This window comes from Bos mutus, chromosome 18, assembly GCF_027580195.1.
Source record: "Bos mutus isolate GX-2022 chromosome 18, NWIPB_WYAK_1.1, whole genome shotgun sequence".
Classification (NCBI taxonomy): Eukaryota; Metazoa; Chordata; class Mammalia; order Artiodactyla; family Bovidae; genus Bos; species Bos mutus.
The window spans coordinates 27,417,156-27,425,547 of NC_091634.1; the positions used below are offsets into that span (position 1 = coordinate 27,417,156).

At 58.2% G+C, this 8,392-nt stretch overlaps 3 protein-coding genes across 6 annotated transcripts; 1 reads left to right on the top strand and 2 right to left on the bottom strand.

Moving 5' to 3' along the window:
• Window positions 1-874: 874 nt before the first annotated feature.
• Window positions 875-2,531, bottom strand: C18H16orf86 (chromosome 18 C16orf86 homolog). Its single transcript, XM_005896538.2, has 4 exons — window positions 2,427-2,531; window positions 1,983-2,204; window positions 1,389-1,623; window positions 875-1,284 (listed from the first exon to the last, which is right to left on the bottom strand). The coding sequence occupies exons 1-4, from the start codon at window positions 2,529-2,531 to the stop codon at window positions 875-877; spliced, it is 972 nt and encodes a 323-aa protein (XP_005896600.1).
• ENKD1 (enkurin domain containing 1) lies at window positions 2,046-6,213 on the top strand. 3 transcript variants are annotated; one of them, XM_070388197.1, is made up of 8 exons: window positions 2,050-2,813; window positions 3,022-3,121; window positions 3,208-3,408; window positions 3,946-4,118; window positions 5,136-5,261; window positions 5,349-5,512; window positions 5,613-5,749; window positions 5,840-6,213. In XM_070388197.1, exons 2-8 carry the CDS (start codon window positions 3,037-3,039, stop codon window positions 5,998-6,000), a joined length of 1,047 nt encoding a protein of 348 aa, XP_070244298.1. In that variant the 5' UTR covers window positions 2,050-2,813; window positions 3,022-3,036; the 3' UTR covers window positions 6,001-6,213. The 3 variants fall into 3 exon arrangements, with proteins under 3 accessions (XP_070244299.1, XP_070244298.1, XP_070244297.1); XM_070388196.1 differs by having other exon boundaries at window positions 2,051-2,858; XM_070388198.1 differs by lacking the exon at window positions 5,136-5,261 and having other exon boundaries at window positions 2,046-3,121.
• Window positions 6,214-6,343: 130 nt separating this feature from the next.
• On the bottom strand, window positions 6,344-8,254 carry PARD6A (par-6 family cell polarity regulator alpha). Of its 2 annotated transcripts, none has more exons than XM_005896540.2 (3): window positions 8,122-8,254; window positions 7,517-7,739; window positions 6,344-7,275 (listed from the first exon to the last, which is right to left on the bottom strand). In XM_005896540.2, the coding sequence occupies exons 1-3, from the start codon at window positions 8,182-8,184 to the stop codon at window positions 6,527-6,529; spliced, it is 1,035 nt and encodes a 344-aa protein (XP_005896602.1). In that variant the 5' UTR covers window positions 8,185-8,254; the 3' UTR covers window positions 6,344-6,526. The 2 variants fall into 2 exon arrangements, with proteins under 2 accessions (XP_005896602.1, XP_005896603.1); XM_005896541.3 differs by having other exon boundaries at window positions 6,345-7,272.
• Between the last annotated feature and the right edge of the window lie 138 nt (window positions 8,255-8,392).

Below are 8,392 nucleotides of genomic sequence, written 5' to 3' on the forward strand. Positions count from 1 at the left end.
CCGCCCTCTCCTTCAGGAATCTGGTGGAAATCTGCCTCTTCACTCCTCCAGGCAAAGTGGCAGTCACCCCACCACCTGTGGCCTATTCCCTGGGAGACAGGGAGCAAGGCCACACGCCCGCTTCCTATGACCTGACAGCCCCTTTCCTTTCTCTTCCCCAGGCTCCTCCTTACCACCCTTCTCCATCCCAGGTGTTAACCTTGTCTGACTTTCAGGTTCATCTGAGGAAACTTTAAATGCTCAGACTAGGCCCCACCCTTACAGATTCTGATTCAGTTAGGTCTGGGGTGCTGTGCTGTGGTTAGTCACTCAGTCGGGTCCAACTCTTTGCAACCCCATGGACTGCAGCCTGCCAGGCTGGGGTTCTCCAGGCAAGAATACTGGAATGGGTTGCCATGCTGTCCTCTACGGATCAAACCCAGGTCTCCTGCATTGCAGGTAGATTCTTTACCAACTGAGCCACCAGGGAAACCCAAGAATACTGGAGTGGATAGCTTATCCCTACACCAGGGGATCTTCCCGACCCAAGGATTGAACCAGGGTCTCCTGCATTGCAGGCAGATTCTTTACCAGGTGAGCCACCAGGGAAGCCTAGGACTGAGGTGCCCAGGAATCTATATTTTTGCAAATTCCCAGGTGATCCGGTGACTATACTGGGGAATCCTTCACCCTTCTTCTCAGCTGCTCCCTCTTCAGGCATCTTATTTGGGGAATCACAGTCTGAGAAAAGGAAGAATTTATTTTTATCAAACTCGGGATCCCAAGGAGGGGCAGGGGCTGAGTCCCCTCCTCCATCTGAGGGCCTCAGGCCTTAGACTGCTGCTCTGGCTCAGGCTTGGGAGGGAGGGGAGTCATGGGGTGGGGGTCAGGACAGTCACTTGTACTGAGGAGAGAGTGGGGGGACAAGCGGGGCATTGCAGACACTTAGCATCTTGTTGATGTCCACCTGAGTTGACTTGTCCATCTCAGCCTTGAGGCAACCGCTGACTCCCAAGCTGGGCAGACCCTCAGGCTCCTCACTGGCTTCCTCCCCCAGGGGAACCAGAGTGTGGGTGGGGGGCACAGACATACTGGGGCAGGGCAGAGTGAGGTCGGAGCCCAGCTCACCTGCCACTGGCAGCAAAGCCTGCAGTTTCTCCACACCCGCCTCCTCGGGGACCACGGTCAGCTCCGACTCAGGCTCCACCTCAGCCTCAGCCTCCCTGTCCCCTTCCCCTGCCTGGTTCAGTTCAGGGTTGCAATAGTTGATGTACTGGTACAGGGGCCGCAGGCGCTGGGCCTTTCCTACAAGAACCCGGGGCAGGATAGCGGCTGGAGTGCCAAGCTGGGCCATGTCAGGGGTCCAGCTGACTGGGGACAAAAGGGAAGGCTCAGGAAATGCCACTCACGCTCAGGCCCCAAGGTCACTGAGGGTGCCGACACTGTGCTGGCCACCACTGGGAGCACTGGGGTTCCCAGACTCTTGCGCTTCTTGGCTTTTTTGTGCTGTTTGGCAGTTGGTGAGGGCTCACTCTGATTATTCTCCGGCTCCTCCCTCTGCAGCGACAGCCCCTGTGGCAGCTCACTCTCTGCCCTAGGATGGGCTTGGTGGCTTGGGCCTGCGAGGCTGGGGAACAAGGAGACCTGAGGAGTCAGCCTGCAGCCTTGGCTCCTGTGCCCTGTCCTAGGGAACAATCCTGCCTGACTACCTCCCCAGGCCGTGATCCTTGTCCTTTTCCTGGTCACTGAGGCCCCGGACTGGACAGGGACCCAGAGATCATGGGAACTCAGTCCCCTACCAGGCCTTGAGACTTCCGCTCTGCATGTTCCCTATATCATGACCCTCTGGAGGGTCAGCAGAGGTGAGGAATGATGGTGGTGGCAGGGGATAAGGATGGACACTGCTGTAAGGCCCCATTTAGAAATCCAACTGGGGTATGAGCCACCCACACACCACCTCCCCAGCCCCTAGCCTTTCCCCTCTGAAAGCCCCCTCACTTGACCGGCTTCCTCTTCGGACCATGACTGGGCCTCACAGTGGAGGCCATAGGCCTGGGACCTCTCTCCTCCAGTGCCTCCACCTCTGGCTTGTGCCTGTCTTCCTCCAGCTTGAGTCTCTCCTGGATCTTTTGCTCTGAGGTAGATCTTATTGGACATTTATCTTCACCCTGGGTTTGGCAGGACTCATGGGCTGGCACCAGGCACTGGTCTCTCATCACTGGACACTAGAGGTGACACATAGGTAACTGGTCACCATGGCCAGGCAAAGGATACAGGGACCAGCCATTAGACACTAAATACAGATGAAGGGCACCAGCCCATGCCCCTCTCAGCCTGTGGAACCTGGCCTGGCAGTTAGGGGGTAGTTGCAGTTAGGGGGGAGTTGCAGTTTGGTCTATTAAAGAACTATGACCAAGTGTTTGAAGGTTAGACAGCCCGATGGTCACCTCAGAATTCTGAGCATGGCCACCAGCCACCTCTGTAAGCTGTGACTGCCCCACGGCTATCCCTTCTTGGGCCCCTGGCCGCTTCTCAGCCCCTGCTGAGTCCATAGCTGCGGCGAATCAGCACTTCCTCGACGGTTGCTTGAGGGGCATCGGGGGTGGAGGGCGGATCCTGAGGGGCCAGACTAGTAGACCCTGAGCGGACCCAGGAGAGAACCGGGTTGAGAAGGGCAACTGACAGTCGTTCTGACCCCCACCCTCAGCTGGAACTACAAGCCCCAGAAGGCTTTGCGCCAAGGCCATTGGCCCCTGACCTCACGGACGGAAACCATTGTTGCCTGGCAACAGGAAACCCGTAGGGTGGCTGCAGTGGGCGGCAAAACCGCTCTGGTGAGCCCCTTGCCCGAGTGAGGAGCCTGCCAACCGTACGGAGAGGTGGGCTGAGAGCAGAGGTGGCGAGCGCGGGGTGGGGGCCGGGAACGCAGACAGGGCACGGCTGAGGTTAGGACCCGGACCCTGGGAGGAGGCACTGGGGTGAGAAGCGGGGTTTGGCGCCAGAGTCGCGTAGCCCGGCAGGCCTCAGGTGCACCGTTTGCAGGACGACGACGGCGGTATGTGTGAGGGTCCGTCCCGCATCTCGGGGCCCATCCCCCCAGACCCTACGCTCTGTCCTGACTACTACCGGAGGCCGTCTTCGGGTGAGTTAAGAGGGTGAAAGCGGCCTGGCAAGGGTCGGGCCCAGCTCCACCACTGACTCCGCACTCCGCCCCGTCTGGCCTCTCAGCCCAAGGGCGCCTTGAGGGAAATGCGCTGAAGCTGGACCTGCTGACGCCGGACACGGACCGGGACCTAGACGCCACCCCTCCCCGCGCCCCCCGCATCCGTCCCGGAGGCCTAGAAATCCTGGAGCGTGGCCGTCGCGGCGTGGGTGGTGTGCTGCTGCAGCTCGGGGGTATCTCCCTAGGCCCAGGGGCCTCTCCCAAGAGTAAGTTCTGGTCAGAACGGACAGCGAGGTGGCTCTGAAGTCAAAACAGATCAAAAGACGGCTGCTTCCCCTTCCCTGCTCTGGGCTCAGGCTTTACCTCTCAGAGTGTCTGTTTCCCCAACTGTAGAAGGAGCGGGAAATGCACTTCTTCGCAGGAGAGGACTAAATGAGGTATACCCCGGAAAACCCTGTAGCTCAGCTTCATGGATTTATGCATGGTTGTTTGTTGAGTGTCTACTGTGCTCCGCGCCCTATAGACGCTAGGAGAACAAGGTCCAGAAGAGCATCATTGAATCAAGGTGGGAGACAGTAAAACAAGTGAAGAGGTGAATAGGCTATGCAAGGTGATTAATAGTATACTTCATAATCAAATATGTATAAAATCATCAGAAACAGAAGATAATTGTGGTGTGAGGAAGGGAACAAGGTTATGTGGTGGACTTTAGAGTATGTCAGGGAGGCAGGGTGTGGGCTTGTGTGTCCACTGGGGTAAGTTGGATTGTATGGGCTGTATGTAGGGCAACATCTTTTCTCCAGGGAAGGACCCTAAAGACCATGAGAAGGAGAACATGAGGCGGATCAGGGAGATCCAGAGGCGATTCCGTGAGCAGGAGCACAGCCGGGAGCAGGGCCAGTCCAGGCCCCTGAAGGCCCTGTGGCGCTCACCCAAGTATGACAAAGTGGAGTCACGTGTCAAGGCTCAGCTGCAGGTACCTGCCTCAGGGAGCCCCAAGTGTTGCCCATCTTGTTGGCCAACAGGACATTATGCTCTAACCTGAGTTAGGAAACCCACAGTGGGCTGAGGTCACAGGGGATGAAGAGCTGGTTCTACTGCAGAGTGGGACTGGGGCCTTTCTCTGAAGTGATGATGGCTGGGCGATTCTGAGGGGCAAGTCGGAATTAGGCAAGGGGAGAATAGAGGAGAACATTTTATAGAGATGGAACCTCGTGGTTCCAGGGTCCCTGGTCCTAACACCAGGGACTTAGGGAGTGTGGGCAGTGGGGATGCTGTGTTCAGTTCACTATGAGGGAAGAAGAGTGTGAGGTTAGGCTAAGAAGTCAGCTGGACCCACATCATAAAGGGCCACATAAATCTGTTTTTTTAAACCTTTATTTCTAAGGACAATGGGAAGGGGAGGGGTATGTATGGTGGTAAGATTCTGTCTGGCGTAGCTAGTGGTGCCACTTCTTTATCCAGGGGTCTGAGAAGGAGAAGCAGGACTGAGAAAAAAAGACAAGGTCATATGTGGGTGTGTTGAAGCTGAAGCTTTTGTGGGGCTTCCAGGGAGTGGGAATGTGTCCAAGAGGCAGATGGAGAATCAGGTCTGGATCTCAGAAGTGAGACCCAGGAGTTATTGAGGATGAGGCTGAGGACAGCGAGACCAGGGAAGTGACCCTGGATTTGGGGGCTTGGAGACCAGCTCTTGGTGGCCTTGGTGGGGACAGAGCCAGAAAGCTTGGCTAGGAAGGAGAGAAAAAGAGAACGATGACTGAAGCCAGGACTGAGGTAGAGGGAGGGATATTTGTTTTCTGAGAGATGTGAAAAACACACAGGTTTAAATGCTGATGTGACGGAAGTACTTATCCAAGGGGAAGGAGGCCAGGTCCAGAGGACTGGTGATAGAGAAAGATCCCGAAAGGCAGGAGGGACAGAGGCATGGTCTTATGGCTTGAGACCCTAACCTCAGCCTGACTGACCCCCCTCCCTGCTCTGCCTTGGCCTCCAGGAGCCCGGCCCTGCCTCTGGAACTGAGCCAGCCCACTTTCTGCGGGCCCATTCCCGTTGCGGCCCCGGGCTCCCACCACCCCGTGTCCCCAGTCCCCAGCTAACCCTACCAGGTCCCAGTGCTAAGGTGAGAGGATATGTGGGGGCTGGGAGGTGGGGCAGGGATTTGGGGGCACCACACAGTGCTGTTTCATCATGCTGGCGTGTCCCGCAGGCCCCAGGCCCGGGTGTGGACTTCATTACCCACAATGCTCGCACTGCCAAGAGGGCCCCCCGGCGGCATTCTCGCTCACTGCAAGTCCTGGCACAGGTGCTGGAGCAGCAACGGCAAGCCCAAGAGCACTACAACGCCACACAGAAGGGTCACGTGCCCCAGTAGTAGGTCCTACTGGTCTCCCCACTCCTGGGAAGGGGCACTTATGGAGGGTGGAAGCCCACATCTGCCTGGGGTCATCAACCCTGGGTCTGTGCATTGCAGCTTGTTGGAGCGCAGGGACCTGTGGCGGCGGGAGGCTGAGGCCCGTCAGCACAGCCAACCGGACCCCGCCATGCCCCCTGGCCACACTCGCATGCCTGAGAACCAGCGGCTGGAGACACTGAGCAGTCTGCTCCAGAGTGAGTATGCGGGCAAGGGGAGCTGGCTGGGGAACCCACCAGGTACTGTGCACCCCTGCCCAGCATTTACTGTTCCTGGGGCCCCTGTAGGCCAGAGCCAGCTGCTGCGTGAGCTGGTGCTGCTGCCTGCGGGGGCGGATTCACTGAGGGCCCAGAGCCACCGTGCTGAGCTGGACCGGAAGCTGGTGCAGGTAGAGGAGGCCATCAAGATCTTTTCCCGCCCCAAAGTCTTTGTGAAGATGGATTCCTGAGCCCTTTTATGGGGACAGTGACTGGGTCTTACTGAAGGTCGCAGCATGGTTGCAAAGGGCAGGATTGGGCCCCATCATAGAGTGGAGTTCGAAGACAGGAGCAGTGGAGAGGGGGCAGTGTCCCCAGAGCCCTCTTCCCAGCTGCTGGTGGCTGTGGAAGGGCCATCCCAGCCTCGTAACCCTTTATCAAAATTAAACCTTTTGTACACAGTGGGGTTTGTTTCCATAAGCACTTTTCTTACCCTAGAAATGCCAAACCTGGTGTTCCTCCCGCAGCATGACTACAGGAAAGCTTCTCTGATGCCCTTATCACACTCACTCCTGCCACATATCCAGGGCAGAAGGCAAAATTGTTGGATCAGGGAGAAGACTAGGGCTGGGAAACAGAATGACCATAACTGCATTTGTAGAAAACCTTTAATGTTCCCCGTACTGAGAGGGCCCATGAGCACGCTGAAACCTCCCACTGGGAAAGTCCTTGGAATGTCCCAGAGCCTGGAGTGGCAAGGGGCTGCATCCTTCCCTGTCAGAGGCTGAAGCCACTACCATCTCCTCGAATGCTACTCCCCCAACCAGAGCTGGCCTGCTCCCGATCATCCAGGGAGGGCAGAGAGCTGCGGGCAGCAGGAAGTAGGCGGCTAGTGTGCAGGTCCCAGCATGGAGGCCCTTGAGACAGCCCATTGGAACAGGGAGGCTGGCGGTTCTCAATGACCAGATCGCTGCTGTCATCATCGCTGTCAGGCTCAGCAGGCCCAGCAGAAGGAGGCCCTGCCAGACGCCCAGATGCCCCACGCACCACATTATTGCGCTGATTGGCTGGCTTGACAGTGACAATGAGGTTGTGGCTGTTGGCGACCATCATGTCCGTCACTTGGTCCAAGGTCTTCCCGGCTACCTCAATGCCATTGACCTCGAGGATCTCATCACTGACTGCCAGCAGCCCTGTACTCTCAGCCAGGCCCCCTCGTACCAGGCGGGAGATGAAGATGCCTGGAACCCGTTCCAGGCCCTGGGGAGCTACTCGCACGCTCATGCCATCTCGGATGTAGAAACCCAGGGGGCGGTCGGAACCATGCTTATGTAGCCGCACCCGTCGATGGGTCTCAGGCAGTAGGTCCACATCTATGACTGAAGAAACCTGGCGGAAATCTTGTGGCAGGCTGATCAGTAGCGGTGGCCGGGTGCGCAGGGGTGCCACTGGCCGAAGTAGGAGCCCTTTCTTGCGCCGTTGCAGAGAGTTGGAGGCAAAGGCCAGGCCACTGGAATCAGCTTCTGCTGCAGGAGAGGGAGGCGCTGAGATCAGAAACCCTGCTCTCCCATTTGGGCCCTTTTCCATTGGGCCCAGGCCTCCTTGAGGAAGGGGGCACTGTAGCTATTTCTTGACACTTGGAGGTCAGGCCAAGGGCAGGGACCGCAGAGGGTGAAGCCTGGATATCTTGGGCATAGACTAACCCTGGTAGACCTGCCCTGTCACCCTACCCCACAGAGGCTGCCCATTGTACCCCATCCTCCTCACCCCGCTTCTGCACTAGCAGGCGCAGTGGTGGGGGCCCGCTGGACAGGGCCCGGTGCAGGCTGTCGTCGTTGGTGAGGGGTAGTAGGTCGCCGTGAGCATCAGTATAGCCAAGCAGCACGTCCAGGCCCGGGATCTGGTGTACTGCACGCAGCAACCGAGAAAACTCCTGGAAGCCGCTCACTGAAGCGCGAGGCAGAGCAAAGCGTCGGAACTCAGCATCAAACTGGAGGCAGGGGGTGGGAGGAGAGGAGAGGTTAGAATGGACTCCGTGCCCTTTCTCACCATAGGTCCGAAGGTGGCAGAGGTGGGAGACGGGGGTTCACAACAGCTGTAGCCTTCCACACAGACCTCAGCTCCAGTACAAGGGACGCTGTCCAAGGTCTACCCCCCGCCCTCCACGTAACCCAGGCCACAGAGGGACTCCAGAGGCCGGCAGTAGAGGAAGGAGGATGGATGGGGGAAAGTGAGAAAACAAGCCGGAAAATGGGAAGGGGAGGATGGAGAAGAGGAAAAGGTGGTGGGGACCAAGGAGCCAGGAAGGGGAGAATGAGGGAATTGGAAGCGCCTAGGGCCGAGGCCGGAGCCAGGGCTGGAGGGGCCCTTACTTTGCTCTTCACCTCGACGATGCTGTCGGGACTGCGTGCTGGAGTCCTCTGTGGCCTGGCCATGGCGGGGCCGGGCAGGCCGGGGACGATGCCCCAGACCGCCCGCCGAGGCGCAGGTGCACAGCCCCTCCAGTCGCCCGCGCCGCCCCGCCCTCCTATCCGAGCCGTGACGTCAAGGGGGCAGCGACGCAGAAAGGAAAGCGGAGTCCACGTTTCCTAGGAAACGGAGAGGGGTGGAGGAGTCTTTGCGTCTTCTTACGTCATTACGCTA